Raw genomic sequence first — 21,584 nt, 5'->3', positions numbered from 1 at the left:
AAAATTTCAGCAAACTGGGTGTTGTCAATGCCTTCAGTTTCCAATCAAGTGACATGTGGCATGAAGAATCCCTCAGGGCAGGCGCCTGATGGAGTACACCTGTAATACCAGGGGCTCTGGAGACTGAAACAGGAGGATTGTGAGTTCAAAGCCAGCCTCAGCAATTTAACGGGATCTTTTCTTCAAATAAAATATAAAAAAGGGCTAGGGATGTGGCTCAGGGGTTAAGGGCCCCTAGATTCAATCCCCAGTACCAAAAAAAAAAAAAAAAAAAGGAAGAAGAAGCCCTCAGGAGGCTGGGGTGTGGCTCAGTGGTAGAACACTTACCTAGTGTGTAAGGCCCTGGGTTCAATTCCCAGCACTGGTAAAATAAAACCAAGCAACATCAGAGAGCAAGTCAAGACAGTGAGGTTTCCTGCAAGACAAAACTCTGGCATCTACTCTTTTTTTGTTCAGAGAAGAAGCTCAGAAATCTGGTGACCATTGCCACCAAGACTTTCCTTCGTCCCCACAAGCTTAAAGTCCTACTCCAGAGTATTCGAGAGTATTACCCAGATGTGACTGTGATCGTGGCTGATGATGGCAAGAAGCCCCTGGAAATTAAAGATGACTATGTGGAGTATTATACAATGCCCTTTGGGAAGGTATGTCCCTCTCAGATCTGGGGGAACTTTGCTCCTTGGACAAGAGGGCCCCAGAGTCAAGTTCTGCCCTGATGGGGCTACTATAGTGGTCTCCAAAGACAAGAGGAGTCCTGGAGTGGGAGGGCCTGGGGTCTCTCCCTGAGTCCATTTGCTAACTCCAGATTCAGAAAGAAATCTGGTCACCCTCATATTTCTGCATTAAGAAGTGGTTATTTCATTTTCCTTCATATTTGGTGTGGAAATGACAAGGGGTCCTTATAAATAACTTGCCGTCTCTGACATCCCAAGGATTCTTGAAGTGTAGCCCCAACAGCAGAGAATTCTCTCTTCCCCACATGCCTTCCTGCATGGGTAAAGGAGGAAATGATTATAGTACTTTTCAGATGTCCCCCAAACTTGACATCTCTTAGGAGGTAGAAAAAGAATCACAGGAATTCTGTGAGATGAAAAAGTTCTTCTGTCCATTCATGGAGTCCACAAGGCCAGTGAAGACTTTTTAAAAATATCTTTATCTTGTTTATTTATTTTTATGTGGTGCTGAGGATCGAACCCAGTGCCTTACATGTGTGAGGCAAACACTCTGCCACTGAGCCACAACCCCAACCTCCCAATGAAGACTTTCTAACTTTTCTTTGTCCAGAAAGTCACTGTCTCTTACTGTGTTTCCCTGAGACATGGGCTCCCTTTGCCCAGCTTTTCAACCTTGGCCGTGTATTGGCTTCACCCCCACAGATTCTGACATAATCCATGAGGGGGTACAGCGTGGTTATTGGGAAGCATCCCCAGCGATTCTCCTTGTTAGCCAAGGTGGGCAACTGCTGATCTAAGTTTGTGCCACTTACAGGGTTGGTTTGCTGGTAGAAACCTGGCCATATCTCAGGTCACCACCAAATATGTTCTCTGGGTAGACGATGACTTTGTCTTCAACAACAAGACCAAGATTGAGATGCTGGTGGATGTCCTGGAGAAAACCGAGTTGGATGTGGTAAGGGACAGTTACCAATTTTACCCCCGCCCCAGCAATCTGTAGTGGCAGCGAAGGGGAGGGCTGGAGAAAAAGAGAGGAAAGGGCACCGAGAGGGAGGGAGGGAGAGAAGCTGATGCTACAGGTGACAGATGAATAAGTCCGCACAGCTCTGGGCCTGAGAGTACTGCACAAGGAACCAAGGAACCAGGAGATGTGAGTTCTGCTTTTGCCTCCACACTTGTTTTTCTTTGAGCAAATACACCCTCCCCTTAAAATTCACAGTTGTTCTACTTTTATTTTTTATTCATTTTTTTAAAGAAAGAGAGAGAGAGAATTTTAATATTTATTTTGTTTTTAGTTATCGGCAGACACAACATCTTTGTTTGTATGTGGTGCTAAGGATCGAACCCGGGCCGCACACATGCCAGGCAAGCGCGCTACCGCTTGAGCCACATCCCTGGCCCCACTTGTTCTACTTTTAAAATGGTGTGTTTGTGCATCACTTCCAACTCCCTCAGAGGACCTATGGGAGATTAAAAAGATCCGTGCTTTGGTTCTGTCACAGAACATTTTTTTTTTTAAAACAGGGTAAAGCCACCCTTATCTAAATGCTTGAGACCAGAAGTGCTTTGTAATTTGGATTTTTAAAACTTTTGGAATATTTGTTTGGTGGTGTTGGGGATTGAACCCAGGGCCTGGTGCATGTGAGGCAAGCACTCTACCAACTGAGTTATACCCCAACCCCAACTTTTTTTTTTTTTTTTTAAAGAGAGAGAGAGAGGGAGAGAATTTTTTGTATGTGGTGCTGAGGATTGAACCCGGGCCACACGCATGCCAGGCGAGGGCACTACCACTTGAGCCACATCTCCAGCCCCCAGCCCCAACTTTTTGAATAGTTGTATATACACAGTGAGATATCTTGGATGGGACCCAGATCTAAACGTGAAATCCATTTGTTTCATATATACCTTATACACATATCCTGAAGATAATTTTATATACTATTTTGGGAGTGGGGGTACCAGGGATTGAACTCAGGGCCACATCCCCAGCCCTATTTTGTATTTTATTTAGAGACAGGGTCTCACTGAGTTGCTTAGTGCCTTGCTTTTTGCTGAGGCTGGCTTAGAACTCGAGATCTTCCTGACTCAGCCTCCCAAGCTGCTGGGATTACAGGCATGCACCACCATGCTGGCAATTTTATACACTATTTTAAATAATTTTGTGCATGAGGCAAAGTTTCCTGGTATAGAATTTACCATTTGTAGGGTCATGTTGCCTTTCAAAATGTTTTGGGTTGTGGACCATTTAGGATTTCAGATTTCAGTATTAGGAAAGCTTAACTTGTAGTACAAATTTTAAAAGCCACATGAGCCCAGTGGCATTTTAAAAAGAGGAAAATAATGAAAACATCAAAAGTCAATTAACTAGCCAGGCACAGTGGTGCACACCTGTAATCCCAGCGGCTCTGGAGGCTGAGGCAGGAGGATCTTGAGTTCAAAGCCAGCCTCAGCAACTTAGCAAGGCATTGAGCAACTCAGTGAGACCCTGTCTCTAAATAAAATATAAAAGGGATTGAGGATATGGCTCAGTGGTTGAGTGCCCCTGAGTTCAATCCCCCGGTACCAAAAACAAACAAACAAACAAAAAGTCAATTAGCTGAGCTGGGCACAGTGGCACACACCTATAATACCAGCAATTTGGGAGGCTGAGGCAGGAGGATCTCAAGTTCAAAGCCAGCCTCAGCAGATTAGCAAGGCACAGAGCAACTCAGTGAGACCCTGTCTTTAAATAAAATATAAAAAAAGGTTGGAGGGCTGAGGATGTGGCTCAGCGGTAGAATGTTTGCCTTGCATGTGCGAGGCACTGGGTTAGATCCTCAGCCCCACATAGAAATAAATAAAACAAAATTAAAGGTATTGTATCAATTTACAACTACAAAAAATATATTTTAAAAAGGGCTGGGGATGTGGTTCAGTGATTAAGCCGTTCAATCCCCGGTACCAAAAAAAAAAAAAAATGTTTTTCAATTAAGTATAGAAAAGAGAAGAAGACAAGGAAATGTATCCTAAGGTAAGGTAGCATGACCACAGTAGAAAATCCCCAGGGCATCTGAATGAACTCAGACATGTTGGTTTCCCCATACCAACAAGTCACAGTAGCTTACACAAGAGGGAAGGTGTAGTTTCTGCTCTTTTGAAACTCCATGCTGGCAGTTTGGTCAGCTTCCAAGAGCATCCTAGACAACTGCTTCCTCTTGTCACCCCTTGATCCCCCTACCCCACCCTCGAAGGCCAGAAACAAGGGGGAGAAGGAAGTCCAGGGCAAACAGGTTTCTGTTTCTTTTCTTTCTGGGTTTTTTTTTTTTTTTTTTTTTTTGTGTGTGTGTGTGTGTGTACCAGGAATTGAACCCAGGCGCGCTTAACCACTGAGCCACATCCCCAGCCTCTTAATTTTTTTTTTTTTTTAATTTGAGACAAAGTCTTGCTAAGCTCCATAAGGTCTCACTAATTGCTGGGGCTGGCTTTGAACCTTGATCCTTGATCCTCCTGCATTAGCCTGGGAAGCCTCTGGGATTATAGGTGTGCATCACCACGCCTGGCCTGCAAAGGTTTCTTTTAAGGACATGAGCTAGATGTTGCACACACTAGTTCTAAATCATATCCCTCCAGTCAGAATTTAGCCACCAGATTAAACTTTGATGCCAGGGGGTGTGGGAAATGTCATCTTTAGTTGGCTAATTGACTTTAACTTAATTTATTCCACTTAAAAACTCAGAGGGTTCATTTATAAAAAGGAAGGAAGAAGGAAAAGATGAGAAGGAACAATGAGTAGACCTCATTGTGTCACCTTTAAATGATGGTGATTGTTTCAGGACTAGATATACAGTCTGCCCCTGGTATTGGTGAGTTCTATAACAGAGGACCTACTCAACCTCTGATCAAAAATGGCATGGGGTGGAGTTATCTTGTTGCTGACATGTACTAGGTAGTTAGACCACTTGAGGGTCACGACTATACTGAATCTGTACAAGTTTTCATTTCTTATCATTATTCCCTAAACAATACAGTGTAACAACTACATTGTGTTAGGTGCCATAAGAAATCCAGAGATGATTTTTTTTTTTCCAGTGCTAGGGATGGAACCCAGGACCTCAGCTAGGCAAGTGCTTTACCATTGAGCTACACCTCCAGCCCTAGAGAAAATGTAAAGTATACAGGAAGATGTGCTTAGGTTATTTGCAGAAATTGTGCCGTTTCATACAAGGGACTTGAGCATCTGTATCTGCAGAGGGTCTGAGAACTGGCTCTCCATGGATACCAAGGATGATGGTACTTGCTCATCCTGTTTTGCTGAAGCTCAAACATTTAAATGCATTTATCTCCCATGGGTGCATGGACAGGCAGCATAGAGAAGTAAGCCAAGATCAGTCAAAAAGGGAGGAAGGCGACTTAGGTACATCGCCTTCTGCAAGGAGATCTGGCAAATGCACACTTCACAAATGGACCATTGAGAATAGGCAGCCTCTTGCCTAAACTAAGATAACGGAAAGGAGTGCTGAGAGATCTTGCAGGACAGGAGAGCTCGTGCCCCTGTGATCAGAACATAAGGTAGCAGTTGCCTGACTTTTGGATTTGGGAAATGCTGTTCACATCAAGGAGATCGGGGAAGGCAGGAATTCAAAGCTCCAAAGGGCCCGCAGCAGTATGTTACAAACTGTGGTCGCAGAGCAAGAAGAGAATAACTGAGGGGTGGTTTGAAGGGCAAATCCAGAACGGGTGCGATTCTCATCACACGGGGGTGTAGTCCAGTGGGGCTTCCTGGAAGAGGCAGGGTGCTCTCAAACCACATCTCTGTGCCCTCTGGCTAGGTGGGTGGCAGCGTGATGGGGAACGTGTTCCAGTTCAAGCTGTTGCTGGAACAGAGTGAGGCTGTTGACTGTCTTCACAAGAGGAACGGATGGTTCCAGCGCCTGGACGGCTTCCCCCACTGTGTGGTGACCAGTGGCGTTGTCAACTTCTTCCTGGCCCACACGGAGCGACTCCTTAGAGTTGGCTTTGATCCCCGCCTGCAACGTGTGGCGCATTCAGGTGGGAGGCTGGAGAAGCGGGGAAGGGAGCCGGGCTGGGTATACCCCTCCGCAGCGCGTTCTCACCAGTGGGTCTCCTTCCTCTTTCACCCCAAACTAGGGAGCTCATGATCTTTCTTGCCTCCCTCTCTCTTCACCTGTCTTCCACTTCCGTGCCTCTCCCAGGCTGTCCCTGCCCATCTGAGATGCCTCTCCCCTTCATTCCTCTACAGCTCTGTTCTGCTTTGCGGTCTCTTTTCCCCGGAAGTCCTCTTCTATTAAAGCGCTGCTGGTAACTGCCCCTGCCTCTCTCTCTCAATCCTTCCAAACGGGAGCCCACAGTTCTGTTCCGTAGAAGCCTGATCATGCCTCTCTGCCTGAGAAATGAGTTTATTGCCTCCCAACACATCGGGACAGGCAGGTTCCTGGAGTTCGGGGTGTGGCTTTACACGGAGCTGGACCTCTCTAGCTTCTCCCTTGGCCGCCCTCGCAGAGCTGCATGCAGGAGGCTCTCTGGCGGCAGCTCTCATTTCTTCTCCCGCTCTCCCTCTCTTCACAGAGTTTTTTATTGATGGGCTGGGGAGTCTGCTGGTGGGCTCATGCACAGATGTGGTTGTCGGTCACCAGCCCCGCAGTCCATCGGAGGACTCGGAGTTGGCCGCCCAGGAGAAGACCTACAGCATATACAGGACCAACACCAGGGCTGGGGTCCAGTTCAAACTGGCTCTCCACTACTTCAAGAACCATCTCCAGTGCTCCACATAAAGGTGCAGAGCGCAGGAAAAGCTCTAGACTGACTGGTTGTGGGTATCGAGAACAATGGAACTGGCAAGGGCTACCGGAAGGCGGACTCCTAACAAGATGATCAGCGAATTTGCTTGTGGATAGGGCAAGTTGGATGTCTCAATCAAAGGTTAAGGGTCATTGTCAATGATCAGGGCAACGGAGACTACATTAATAACAGTAATTATTTGTATGATGCCTTCCCTTTTATGAAGCATTTTCACATAGGAGTATATTACAATATTACAACATCACATCTGATTTCACACAAAAGAATATATTGGTTGTTTGTTGGTGTCCTCGGTCAAGAGAACAATTGCTGGATCCTTGAGGATTATTCGATGCAAATCATATGACAATCAGAAATATCATGTGTGTGTGTGTGGGGGGGGTAAAGTTCATTGGATTAGACAAAGAGGAATAAAGAGAAGGGAAGGGGGATGGGAATAGGAAAGACAATAGAATGAATCAGACATACTTTCTTATGTTCATATGTGAATACACAGCCAGCGTAACTCCACATCATGTACAACCACAAGAATGGGAGTTATACTCCATGTATGTATAATATGTCAAAATACACTCTACTATATATCTAAAAAGAATGTTAAAAGAAAGAAACGTTATATCCAGCATCACCGTCATCCACACACCTTCTTATTTGGTTCTATCTTGTGGACTCCAAAAAGTGAATGACCAGCAGCCTTGCCTTGGGGAGTTTGTAGCCTGGTTCAGGTGGCAGTGGACCTAGTGGTTAGAGCTGCCAAAAATCAACTCCTAATAAGATGCACCAGCTGGTGGGTAAGAACTGTGAGTGTGTGTAGGTGTAGATGTATCATTCATGAGGTATGACACCAAACTTGACATTGGCAATCAGATGGTTGTTGAATGCTATTCAAGCAGGATACCAGGCCTGAAGAATTCCTGCACAAACAAAACCGACTGGATCTTAAAGACGGCCATAACGCTGCTTACACTGCAAAATACAAGTGAAACTTCTGTCATTTCTGGTAAATGCTTACATTAGACAGAAACAAAACTTAACCTTGGCTAACCACAAGCAGCCAACGAACATATGATTATGTGAATTGCTTCTTCTTCAAATAAACTTTAAATTTTTTGTTGTGCCTTAGATTTTCTTCTACAAGGTAAAATTACAATAATCTTATTTTTATAAAAATATTTTAATAATTTTCTTTTTAAGTAGATTTAAGATGTTATTCAAGTAATTTGGGGGGTGTACTGGGGATTTAACTCAGGGGCACTCGACCACTGAGCCACATCCCCAGCCCTATTTTGTATTTTATTTAGAGACAGAGTCTCACTGAGTTGCTTAGTGCCTCGCTTTTGCTGAAACTGGCTTTGAACTCATAATCCTCCTGCCTCAGCCTCCTGAGCCGCTAGGATTATAGGCGTGCACCACTGCACCTGGCTTCAAGTAATTTAGATTTTTAAATGTGATATTTGTTCATTGTAAATTCTTTTAATGGATAACTTTGAATATTCTAGAAGAAAAATAATTTCTAAAAATGTAAAAAGGAATGCTAAGTTTTAAATTTACTAGAGTTGCTTCAATTAACCCTCAAGGTCAATACTCCTATGTGAAAATGCTTCATAAAAGGGAAGGCATCATAGGACCATAGTTACACTTAATTTTTTAATTCCTTAGATATTTATTGCTCAGTGCTGGTCCACAGGAGATAAGAAACCCCTGTCCAAATTAATCAGTATATAGCTTCCTTCATCAAGAAAGTCTTCCATGAAAAAATGTCAGCTCAACTAAGAGTTGTGCTTACAGATGTATGGTGGGGCTCCTTATCAGAGTTTTTGCTTTCTATGTTTACTTGCAGTCTGAAAATAATTGCTAAGAGCAGTGAGAAATTAAGATACTTAGAAAGCACATTTACTTTTATTACAGTATGTCATTATAACTGTTCTATTTTATTACTAGCTATCATTGTTAATCTCTTTCTGAGTTCTATTAATAAATTAAACTTATCATAGATATTTATGTATAAGAAAAAGCATAGTATATGAAGGATTTGGTACTAACCACAGTTTCTGGCGTCCCCTGGGGTCTTGGAACATATTCCCTACTGACATTCAGCTTCACAGCTCAGAGATCATACCAGTGACCATACTTTGACTAGCCTTGCTTTTGGTTAGGGGGTCAGGAAACATTTTTGTAAGGGACCAGATAATAAATATTTTAGGCTTTCTGAGCCACATAAGCTGTCTTATGTTATTGTTTTTTTTTATTTTTTTATTGGTTGTTCAAAACATTACAAAGCTCTTGACATATCATATTTCATACATTAGATTCAAGTGGGTTATGAACTCCCATTTTTACCCCAAATACAGATTGCAGAATCATATCGGTTACACATCCACATTTTTACATAATGCCCTATTAGTAACTGTTGTATTCTGCTACCTTTCCTATCCTCTACTATCCCCCCTCCCCTCCCCTCCCATCTTCTCCCTCTACCCCATCTCCTGTAATTCATTTCTCTCCTTGTTTATTTTCCCATTCCCCTCACAACCTTATGTTATTGTTAAAACATTGTAAAACCCATTCTGAGAGCTCTAGGGGCCATCCAAAGACAAGCCACAGGCTGTCTGCGGCCATGGGCTGTGGTTTTTGCTTTAGACTAGAACTATTTTTAGAGTACAAGTTATGTGAAAAAAAATCTTGATTATAAAAATATAATTATGGATGTTGCTGAAATGAAAGCAAGGAAGTTAAACTGAGTGGGATAAATATATGATCATTTATAAATTTTACATATGTGTATATGTGTGTTGTTCTTACTCATCTAAACATCAACAGCCCATCAATTAAACCCCCAGATATGCACAATAATAATTAAATTCTATTGCCTACTTTTGATCACCTAAACCACAGATTTAAAATATTTTCTATTTCAGCTGGGCATGGTGGGGACACCTGTAATCACAGCCATTCAGGAGACTAAGGCAGGAGGATCCCAAATTGAAGGCTGGCCACAGCAATTTATAAAGGCTCTGTCTCAAAAATAAAAAATAAAAAAGGGCTGAGGAGATAGCTTAGTGATAAGAGTGCCCCTGGGTTCGATCCCCAGTACAGAATTTTTTTTTTCCCATTTTACCACAAAGGTAAGAGGATAGAACATAAATTTTAATAGCTTCTTAGCTTCATTTTTTATAGATTTAAATATTTAAACATAAGGGTGTGGGTTTTCATTTATCCCAAGCCTAGTTCCATAATAAATGTCTGCTTCCTGATTACTCACATTCTTGACTTAGGTGATAACCTTGTGCCCTTTATGGCAATTATACCTTCTCCAACATCTCCCAATAGGGCCCTTTGACATGCTGTAGTTAACGTATCAGCGTGTTCAGACACATTTTCCTCTCTATCCCAAGATCTGGTCGAGAGGAATAGTCAAAATGGAGCTGCCTATCCTGTGAGCCAATAATCCCCCCTCCAGGAAGCTACCATGAACTGTGTGACTCACTCCTCAGCTCCAACGTATATGACAAGAGAGGCACAATCCTGATCCTGTGTCTGAGCAGATGGTCTTTTCTTGGAATTGGAGTTGAGTCTGAGAAACACCACATCTGGCTGGTGGGTGGTTGCACTGGAGACATTACACCTAGAAGCTGCAGAGCATTGGGCACTGTGTGGACTGAGGGGCAGAGGTGCTATTCTGCGGCTAGAGAAGAATTCAGCAGCTGTACTGAGAGCAGCAGGGATGAGGTCCGCCTACCCACTTTTTTTGACTTTCAAATGGAAGGATCTTACTGCCCTAGGGTTTTGGAAGACACCATGCCCTTTCGTTTCTTTTTGCTTACCCTAACTTGAGTTGGCTCCTTTTGCAAATAACCAGTGTCCGAAATAACACAGCTTTTCTGATGTGTGCCTGTTTTCAAAACAAAAGAACAAAAGATTTTTTCCTCAAGTGGTTTGGAAGCAAAAATCAGGTCACAGTAACAGCCACAAAAGCCTTGAATTTCAGATACAACCAACAGTTTGGACCAAACTGATGACAGAAGTGTCCTTCTACTAAACTCCAAATTCCAAGACAAATTAGGTACAAATATCCAAATGATTGTGTGGGCCTCCAAGAGAGCTCAGGCCTGCCCTCTCTGTTCCTGACTACTCTTTTTTTTTTTTTTCTTTTTTTCCAGTTACTTTGATCTTCAAAGAGAGGAATCTTACTGGCTACGGGGTTATGGTCTTTTTCTTTTTTTCTCCTTCATATCTTTATTCCTTCTTCCCCTTTCCTTCTCTCTTCCCTCCCCTTTTTTGAAAGAGAGTTGGGGGAATCTTGCTCTGTTACCCAGGCTGATCTCTAGCTCCTGGGCTCAAGTGATCCTCCTGCCTCAGCCTCCTCAGTGCTGGAATTATAAATGTGTGTCACTATGCCCAGCTTGGGATTTTTGTGGCACCAAGAACTGAACCAGGGGCACTCTACCACTAAGCTACATCCCCCCCCCCTTTTTTTTTGAGATCAGGTCCCACTAAGTGCCCAGGCTGGCATTCTCCTGTCTCCTGAGTTGCTGGGATTATAGGCATGTATGTGCCTCCATACCATATGGTTTTTTATTTTTTTTAGTGTTTTATTGTTTTTATTTGTTCTTTTTAGACATACATGACAGTAGAATCTATTTTGATATATTTATACAAACATGATTGTTTTATTTATTTTTTTTAATTTTTATTCTAATTTGTTATATATGACAGCAGAATGCATTACAATTAACATGGTTGTTTTTTATTTTGAGGAGGGGAGTTACATGGGATTGAACTCAGGAGCATTGAACCACTGAGCCACATCCCCAGCCCTATTTTGTATTTTATTTAGAGACAGGGTCTCACTGAGTTGCTTAGGGCCTTGATTTTCTGAGACTGGCTTTGAACTTGCAATCCTCTTGCCTCAGCCTCTGGGGTTATAGGCATGTACCACTGTGCCCGCAGTTTTTTGATTTTTGATAGATACAAAATACAAAATGCTACCACAATAAGTTTATCTTTGAGAATGTTTTCACCTTCAATCACCAGAAACTTGGCCCAAACTGTCTTAAACTATCTCAAATAATTTGAAACCCAGAGGTGAGGCAGATGGCAATGTCCTATGATCCACAGGGAAGGAAGGGATTTCAAGCGTTGGCAGTGGAGCGGTGGCTTGCCAGTCCACCTGGCAGGTCCAGGTTCTCCCTGGGAAGCGCTCCCTTGATCTTCACCTTTCAGGTCCACATCTGGTGGGCATTGGGCAGATTGACCTTTCTGAGTCCTATAGCCACCTATCTCCTTCCTGTTAGTGATGTTGAAGGGCCTGGAAGTGACAGAAGGAGTAAAAACTCACTATAATTAGGTTATTGAGGAAGCTGAAGATTCCCTGTCATTTTCAGTCAATTCCGGACATTTGTGCACTTCCGAGACTGGAATATCTATCTGTTCTTATAACCACAGGCATGACCTATGCTCAGTTGAATGGCCTCTGTCTTGTACTCTTTGCCCCGTTTTTCCTCTTTGTGGACAGAAAATGTTTCAGACATTGCAATCAGCAGGCTGGTCTCTTGCTTAAATTATTCTCCTGTGAAGTCCCCTGTCTCTGCTGGTGCTAACTTTCTCTTGAAGCAGAGTCAGTTTTTGCAGTCTGCAAGACTCAGTTATAAGCCTGCCAGGAAACTGGTATTTCAGGGCACTCTGAGCAGAATTAAAACCTTAAAAGACGGGGCTGGGGATGTGGCTCAAGCGGTAGCGCGCTCGCCTGGTGTGCCTGCGGCCCGGGTTCGATCCTCAGCACCACATACAAACAAAGATGTTGTGTCCGCCAAAAAATAAATAAATTAAAAAAAAAAAAACAAAAAAAAAACCTTAAAAGAGGACACCTTCAGCACAAAGTCTGTCTCTCTTACAGGACCATTCTAAACACTGCATGGAATCACTGATACATACGGTTATTCTGGTTTTTTCCCTACTGTTGCAGGGCATGGGGACTTTTGCCAATCGGAGGCAGCACAAAAAGCCCTCCTTCATCCTAATTTTTGCAATCATGTCAAGAAGATTTCAGATGTCTCTCAGAGTGAAAGGCATGAGTTTCTGAGAGGGGATAGGACAGGGGCAAAGGGGACACTCAAGAAAGAGAGTGAGTCCTCTCAAAGTAAAGAGAGACAGTTTGCCTCTCTTACCCTCCAGTTTTTATTGGGGGTCCCAAGAAAATTTCCAGAGCCCCACCCAGGTTCATCTCTTGACTTTTTTTTTTTTTTTTTTTGGTGGGGGTTTCCAGGGATTGAACTCAGGGTTACTCAACCACTGAGCCACATCCCCAGCCCTATTTTGTATTTTATTTAGAGACAGGGTCTCACTGACTTGCTTAGTGCCTTGATGGTGCTGAGGCTACCTTTGAACCCACGATCCTACTGCCTCAGTTTCCCAAGCTGCTGGGATTACAGGCGTGTGCCACAGCACTTGACCCCATCTCTTGACTTTTGACAGACAGTAGGATGACATCAGACTTTAAAATCCCTACTACCATGACAATTCTAGGTCACTTTGGCCCATGATGACCAGTTTTAATTAGAACCAGTCCTGGACTAGGGATACAACTCAACGGTATAGTGCTTGCCTAGCATGCATGAGTCCCTGGGTTTAATCCCCAGGGCCCAAAAAATAAAATAAATGAGTAATAGAACCTGTTCTTACAGATTTTTTAATGGTGAAGAAGGATTATTCCTATTTCCCTGAGTTCTGGGATCTGGTCTGTGGAAGGGTTGCAAAAGTCCCAAAGTCCCTCACTTTAGGGTAACTTGGATTTTTCTTATCAAGCTTTTGGAGCTTGCAATTCCTGCTGATTACAGGTAGTTTGCTGAGGAATGTAACATATCCTGCAGGCAGGGCTGCGGTAAATTGCATTTTAAAAGTAAAAGTACGTGTGAGTCAGCATAGTATACCCAGTTTATAGAATTATGCCCTTAACCTCATGCTCCTGCCAGTCACATATCTGAAAGGCCAAGGTTCGTAGTCGGAGATTAAAATGCGAACACACAGATAACAGTGACAAAGAAGAAGCACCTTATTGCAAGCTGGTGTTAGCTTAGAAAGTGAGAGTCAGTTATCTTAAACCAGGAAGCTCCCGGAGCCAATCATAGTAAAGGTCAGGTCATCACGTACGGTGGACACCTCCGCCCTGCATAAGATTCATGGGGGACACGAGCTGTCCACTATCACGGAAGACTGGAGGACCAATTGGAAAATTTTCAAAACAACTTGTTATCCGCCAACTGGCAACTTGCCTGCCGCCATGTTGCATTAGGGGGTCCTTATCTGAAAGGCCCAGGGAGTTCTTGTTATCTTCCCACTAGCAATTTGCCCACCGCCATGTTTGAAAGGCCCGGGGAGTTCTCAGGGAGACTCCCAACAATATCTCTGTTCCCTCTCATTACCATATCCCATAATTCAACAGTCCTTTTAAAATATTTATTCTTTAGTTGTAGTTGGACACAATACCTTTAGTTTATTGATTTATATGTGCTGCTGAGGGTGGAACCCAGGGCCCCGCAAGTGCCAGACAAGCGCTCTATCGCTGAGCCACAACCCTCACCCCAAATTCAACAGTCTTGATAGACTTACTCTCCGTGTTCCAGATATTAGCAACAGTTTCAGGATCATTAACATTCCAAGAGGTCCCTAACCCTCCACCCTACCTCTTCCACTTAGCCCTATTTCTGTTTAATGGCCTTCATAGAGGATTCACGTTGACACACAGCTCTTTTATTATCATTTTTTTTGTATGTGTGTGTGGGGGTACCAGGGATTGAACTCAAGGGTACTCAACCACTGAGCCACATCCCCAGCCCTATTTTGTATTTTATTTAGAGACAGGGTCTCACTGAGTTGCTTAGTGTCTCAACGTTAGGCACTAATTCTAATTCTCTCGTCTTTAAATTTTGCCAAGAGATAATCAAGATTTTCATAATGTAACTGAGTAATCTGTATAATTGCATATGTCCCCTTGCTGTGCCTTTGTGCTTGCAAAGATCTCAGCTCTCTAGACAAAGAGGCAGATATGCCTTTCTGCATTTTCTGCTTTTACCATTATAAATGTTTCACCTTTATAATCTAAAAAGATAACATAATTTTTTAAAAGAATTTTTATTTATTTATTTTTTTTGCACCAATGGAGCACAACTTTTCATTTCTCTGGTTGTACATGGCATAGAGTTACACCACTCGTGCATTCATATCCAAACATAGGGGTAATAATGTCCATCTCATTCTACCATCTCTCCCCATACACACTCCCCCCCTCCCCAACATAATTATTTTTAAAAGATAAAGTGAAAACATTTAAGAAAATGAAATGTGGATTCATGCTTTGTTAAAAAAAAAAAAAAAAAAAGAGTAAGCCAGGCTGTCCAGGAAGACTCAGAGCGTCCCTTTGTCACCAAGCACAAGGAGGCACCGTTGGCTTGTCTAGTTCAAACAGGGCTCTAAGAGGGAAATAGGGTGATTTGTAGTATATATCACCTAACCTGGGTGGTGAGGACATAGAGCAGGATAGGTTGAGAGTAAGTCAATAGGAATACTTCAACTATTCCAAAGTGGAATTTTATCGAGCAAGAAACTTGGTAGAATTTTGCTTTTTCCTTGGGTGGTGCTGGGAATTAACCCAGTACCTTGTGCATACAAGGCAAGCACTCTACAACTGCACTTCATCTCCAGCCCTTAACAGAATATTTTAAAAATTGCTAATCCCAGGAATATTCTGCCATCTCTAGGATGTCATACACTATGGATTTATGTTCAAGTAAACTAGCTATGCTAGGGAAAGAAGATTAGAGTTTGTTTTTATATTTTCCATGTTATTTAAAATTAATTAATGTGATGTAAAAGGTCTCTGAACCCCAAAACTGGAAGGCTTCTGCTTGCCCCCAGATTCCGGAATCCCTAAGGAGTGATTCAGTGACCAAGACTGGAAAGGCACCAGCCACATTCAAAGACCAATAAACCCTAGAGCCAGCCCCTAAGAATTCACAGCCCTGCAATGTGGAGAGGGAGGAAGGTTGGCAGGGACAGCCTTGTTGTTTACACAATTACCTATAACTCCAGCGAGTAAAGACAAAAATCTAAGGGAGGTGATCTTTTTATGCTACCTGGAGAATGCACGATGGGGAATCTCAGTGATTATCTCACTTGAGCTGGGAAGATTTTTTTTCAAGCTGAGAAAGAAGGTGGGGGGAAGGCAAAGGAAGAACTAGGGCAAGTGAGTAGGTAAAAAAGTGAGCATGGGGGCATCTTTAAATATGATAAATATGTCTTATACATTGTCAAAGGATATAATCCTGGCTCTTTAGGATTTCTTTTTTTTAATTTGTTCTTTTTAGTTATACATGACAGTAGAATCTATTTTGATATATTTTACAAACACGAAATATATCTTATTCTAATTAGGATCCAGTTCTGTGGATGTACACGATGTTGAGATTCACTGTGGTATATTCATACATGTACATGGGAAAGTTATGTCAGATTCATTGCACTGTCTTTTATATCCCTATCCCCCACTCTTCCCTTCATTCTCCTTTATCTAATCCATTCATTTTCTATTCTTCCCCCACCCCAGGATTTCTACAGTAGCTTCTGAGAAATTAATGGTAATGCACTCTCACTTGTACTCACAGAGGCTTTGTAAGAAAGAAATAAACCATCAGGAGAGCTGAGCTTCAGAGAAGGTAGACATTCCCCGCTAGTCTTTTTTTTTTAATATTTATTTTTTAGTTGGAGTTGGACACAATATTTTATTTATTCTTATTTTATTTATTCTTATGTTGTGCTGAGGATTGAACCCAGGGCTTTGCACATGCTAGGTGAGTGCTCCACCGCTGAGCCACAACCCCAGCCCTCAACCCCGGTCTTAATAGAACACTCCTTGCTATAGATTTTTTTTTGGGGGGGTGGTGGTGGTGGTGGATGTTCCTCTAAAGGAAAAATCCTTAATGTTTATTTTGATAGTATATAAGTTATAAGAATGTTTTCAATCATACAACATAAAGACCCTCATAAATTTACTCCCCAGAGATAACTATCGTCAACAGAGCTTTTCAGATTTGGGCTAACTGGGTTCTTGACTAAAGGTCATAATAAAGAATTATGCAGAAAAGGGATTTATTAGAAAGATATCAGATCACTCATAACCATCAGAGGAAGACTGAAAAAACAAATTCAGGAAAATGGGCAAGAATTCAGGGGACCCAGGCAGCCAGGAACCTCCCAGCTAAGGTCAGGATACTGGGCAGTCTCCTAAGAATGCCAACTTGTTACCAGTGGACTTGGCATGGCTGCTCACACTGCCCTGTGGACGTTGGGTGCACAGCCATCATCACCAGCAGAACAAGTTCTAAAATACCCCTACTTCTAGGCATCAGGATTACAAATCCGGGTGGCTCACACTAAGGACATGCACTTCTGCTGTGAGTGCCAGAAGCCCAGAGAGTGGGGCATAGCCCTGCTGTCTCCTAGACCCACACAAAGTCAGATTCTTCCAGAAAGTGAGTCAGATGTCATACAGCAAAATAAATGGCAGGTTTTCGTTACACATGTGTATAGCCTTTCTGTTTCTACATAAGTGGGATTTTATTATATATGCTAATCGGTAAATAGATTTTTTGTTTTGTCTGGTTTGTTTAGGCACGTATGTCTTTCATGTCAATACAATAAAATATTCCCTAAAATTCACACAGTGTTTATTGCATATATATTTTCATTATTTACCAATTGACACTACACTATAATGAACACCATAGTTGAGAAGATCCTTGAACGTATATCTTGGCACTAGTCTTACTATGCCAATAGGATCAAGTCCAAAGGTGAAATTGTTGAGTCAAATGGCACACGAAATTCTATCGGCTGCCAGACTGATCTGCAGAAACGTGTTACATCTCAGTCAACTTAAAGGAGAGGCCAGAGGGGGGAGTGTCTTCTTCAACTGATCTTGTCGTAGCCTAAGCGATTAAAGCCAGGTCGCCCATCAGGTGAGCATTTTGGGGGGCGGGGGGGCCGGGCAAGAGTTCCTCTGAGCGACTCTGAAAGCGCAAGCAAAAGTGGAGAAGGCGCATAAATGCAAATCTTGTTAACTTTATCCTGGCGTCGCGCTACTAGCCCAGGAGCCAGAAGCCGGGGCGCACTACTCAAGTCTCCGCTTGTCCATCTTCTGGGGTTTGAACCGCTGTCCCACTAACGTGCCAGTCCGCTTCCCTCCTCGCTGGGCCAAAACGTCCCGCGCACAGAGCTCGCAATGTAAATAAATAAATAAATGAATAAATAAACAAGTACGAAGACCAAACTGCGTGTGCCGCTCCTTCGGCCAGGGACTTTCTCCTGACCCAGTCCGACCCAGCGCCGCCGCCAACTCACGGCCTCCGGACTCTTGGGACGCAGGGCCTGATCCCTGAAGGAATGCAGGAAGAGCAGCGGGAAAAGATGACACTCCCGGATCAGGAACGCCTGGAACTCGAGGGACGTGGAAGGTTTCCCTGCTGCGCTTCTGTTCGCCAGTCTGGCCCTGGCCCAGCACCTAGCCACCTAGGCGGTGGCACTTTGGAAAAGCCGCCTAGCAGGCCACGTGGCTTGAGAAGACTCCCGGCCGCCTAAAGCAGCCAGCAGGTCCCATGGTGTAATGGTTAGCACTCTGGACTTTGAATCCAGCGATCCGAGTTCAAATCTCGGTGGGACCTCAGCAAACCTTTTGGTCTTTAACAGTTTCTGTTTTGGGGACCGCAGGTAGCAGCGACTACCTCGGGCTTTGCCCTGCTCTCCCAGACTTGGTGGACCTCTGTTTAGGGTCACACCCCGCCCCCTCAACACACTTTCATTTCAGGGCCATCATTGGTGTTACAGTGCGCAGGCGCGAGAATCGGGCTTGAAAAATAAACGTGTTGATCGGAGACTGAACGTGACTTTGCCCTGGAGGGGAATAGCCGAAAGAACCCGAAAGATCCCGAAGCTGCAGCTCCGGGCGGGGCCTTGCAGCAATCAGCGCGCCTAAAGGCCCTCTCTTCCGCGAGAGCCGCCGGACTCCTCCTCCTATTGGCTACTGTGCAAGTTCTATACGCGAGTGCTCTGTCAGCCGCCAATCAAGTGGCCGGATAGAGCCAGAGGCGGGGAAACGGCGCTTGCGGGACTCCAATTGGTCACAAGCAATAACCAGGCTCTGGTTCCACAAAGCTGTGTGTACCGTGGTGTGGGGAGACAGTGTTCACCTAGTTTGACCCTGCTCAGCCTGCGAGGTTGTCTGTGTCGTTCAGTTGTAACGCAGGTCCGTAGGGAATGAGCTCACCCCGTCTTACCCCGTCAGGATGTCCCTGGTGGCCGGTCTCACATCCATGGGATGTTTCTCCCTAGCGGAGGACGGGAATCTCTAAAGGATTCCCAGCCGGGTCCGGCACACCTGTAGGCGAATCTGTTCGGGAGCGGAATTGAGGATGCGCACATGGCGCATGTAATTTGCGGGAAAGAGCGTACCTCTAGGTCAGTGTGAAAGAGATGTAATGGAGTATTGTCTTCTTTGGATTAGTAACTGGGTTTTGAAAAGTGTTCGTCCCTGCGGGATAAGTGACAAGGGAGCTGGTTGACGCATTTATGATCTCCCTCCAGGGTGATTGGCACTGTGGTTATATGTTCCCACCCCTTGGGAGGATGCCATGGAAACAGAGGATCCTTGGTCTCCCATCTCTCCCCTGAGCACCCCTCCTCCCCACCCGACCCACACACTCCTTAAACGTTTGAATGGATCTGCGTATATGAGCCATCCCAGCTTAAGAAATATCTAAGCATGATTGGTGGGTGGATTTGTTGTGCCAGAGAGTATATCAACTGTATACCATAGGAATTAAGATAGTGTGATATTCGTGTAACATAGACAGACATACCAATGGAACAGAATAGAAGAGAATCAAGATACAGCCCTGCCTAGTTGGACAATTGATTTATTTAAAAGGTGGCACAACCGAGAAATGGGGGAAAGGACCTGGTTTTAAATAGATGGTTCTAGGACAATTGTGCCCATATGAAATCAGATTCCTCCATAACTTGTACTAAACACAGCAATAAATCCCAGAAAAGTATAGATTTTAATTCCAAGAAAAAGCAAAAAGCTTTTGAAAGACAAGGTATGTGAATATCTTTATGATCTCAGGGTAAAAAAAGGCTTTGTAAAAGATACCGAAGGTTCTGAAGGCTTTCTAAACTTCATCATATTAGAGTGATACTCTATGTTCTTATCAAAAGAAAGTGAAAAAAGCTGGGGATGGACGTTGGTGGTAGAGCATGCAAGCTACCGGAAGCCTGGACTCAACCCCCAGTGCATGTATATATACACACACACAAAATTGAAAAGATAAAACACAGAATAGGGAAAGATATTTTTAATGCATAACTTATAAAGAAGTCCTTAAAATGAATAAGAAAAAAGATCTACAGAAAAATAGTAAAACTAAGAGAAAAGTAACAAAAGGTTTGAATGGGCTTCACTGTTAGAAACCCCAAATAACCAAAATACATATTAAAAGATGCAGGGCTAGGAATATAGCTCAGTTGGTAGAGTGCTTGCCTCACATGCACAAGGCCCTGGGTCCAATCCTCAACACCACACACACACAAAAAAAAAAAAAAAAATGCAAAAGATCATTCATCAACACAAAAATGCAAATTAAAAGTTCAATCAGATACCACTACACACTCACCAGGTTACAACTTGAAGGTTATCAAGAACATGGAATAATTTGAATCCTCACAAGAGTATATTGGTGAGAAACACTTCAACATTTACTACTAAAGTTGGAGATGCCCATACCCTATGTCCTAGAATTTCATTCCAGTCCAAATACAGAAATATGTGTACATGTCCACCTAGAGGCATGTTTAAGAATGTTATTGGCAAGATAAAAACCAAAAATTAGAAAAGAATTTAAATGTCCTTAAGTAGCAGAATGCCTATGCATAAATTGATATTATATAACAACAAAAACAAATGAACAACTACATGCAATAAAATAGATGAATTTTGGTTTGGAGTGGAAGTTTGAGGGGCAAATAGGAAGAATTTTCTAACAATTCAAGTTGTCCATCAACACATCAGTCTTGAGAAATACTGGGTTTCTAGTGATTGGAAATCTTCCGGGGAGGCTCAAAGAAACACTTTGTCAGTGTGCCTGTAGGAAAATTTCTGTTCTCAGGTGGAAATTGGGCTCCATAAAAGATATGGATATGTTGCCTTCTTGCTAAGTTCCTTTCTGTTGTGACTTCTCACCCCCAGCTCCGGGCTTTCCTCAACATGAGCTTTTTCATCATTTCTTTCTCCCAGGACTTTCACCATTTTGTTTGTTTGTTCATTTGCACCAAAACCCTCAATAAGATCATCTATTTCATCTCACAAGCCTGTACACACGTATATACACACAGACAAAACAGAAATAAAAGTTTAAGAAAATAATATATGCCCTTACACATGTAATATTATATATATCATAGATCTCACAATTTACCAAATTGATTTTATAGCTCACAGTTTGCAAAACATTTGGGAGCTCACTCTCATCCCCACTGTTCTCTTCCTCCTAGTTCCAGATTATCTGAAGCTCTCATTTCCTTTTTCTATCCCCAATAGCTGAGAGGAGAACACACCCCTCTCTCTCCTTCCCTCCCTCCTTCCTTCCTTCTCCCTCTCCCACTACCTTTCCCTCTCTCCCCTTTCTTTTCCTCTTTTCCTCAGACAGTCCCTTCCAAAGGAGCCCCTTCCAAAGGTTTTATTTTGGTTAGGAGCCCCAGGGGTTGACGTTTTCTAGAAAGTAGTACCCTAAAGTAAGTCGTCCCTGATCAGAGTCACCAGCAGAGGGCAGCACCTGACATCCAAGACCAACAGCCCAGCCAGGTCTGTGCCTTGTCTGGACTCTCCCTTCTGCTGGGTTCCCAGTGCTGTCCAGTTTTCATCTTCTTTGTTTACTCATTTGGACATGAGATAATGTATGTACAACACTCACACTTCCTGGTGCACAGTGCCAGAGGGCAGGGTGAGTTACAGAATGCTGTTTCACGCCAGTTAGCCAAGCACCCACCAGGTTTGAGGAAATACAA

The 21,584-nt window shown here is 43.3% G+C and overlaps 1 protein-coding gene and 1 non-coding gene across 2 annotated transcripts in view; both read left to right on the top strand.

The window, feature by feature from the left end:
* The window catches only part of B4galnt2 (beta-1,4-N-acetyl-galactosaminyltransferase 2), a 38,661-nt gene extending 29,414 nt beyond the window's left edge, over window positions 1–9,247 (top strand). The window contains exons 8-11 of the mRNA XM_046420505.2: window positions 457–644; window positions 1,489–1,629; window positions 5,483–5,702; window positions 6,240–9,247. Of these exons, the coding sequence (XP_046276461.1) occupies window positions 457–644; window positions 1,489–1,629; window positions 5,483–5,702; window positions 6,240–6,445 (755 nt within the window). The 3' untranslated portion in view covers window positions 6,446–9,247. The remainder of the gene's footprint in view (window positions 1–456; window positions 645–1,488; window positions 1,630–5,482; window positions 5,703–6,239) is intronic.
* An 8,868-nt stretch (window positions 9,248–18,115) lies between these two features.
* Trnaq-uug (transfer RNA glutamine (anticodon UUG)) lies at window positions 18,116–18,187 on the top strand. Its single transcript has one exon. It is a non-coding gene; the product is annotated as a tRNA-Gln (tRNA).
* Window positions 18,188–21,584: the final 3,397 nt, after the last annotated feature.

This window comes from Marmota monax, unplaced genomic scaffold (genome assembly GCF_021218885.2).
Source record: "Marmota monax isolate L192 unplaced genomic scaffold, Marmota_monax_Labrador192_F-V1.1 WCK01_AAM20220418_F8-fsc00064, whole genome shotgun sequence".
NCBI lineage: Eukaryota > Metazoa > Chordata > Mammalia > Rodentia > Sciuridae > Marmota > Marmota monax.
This window is presented reverse-complemented; position numbering and strand designations above follow the sequence as displayed.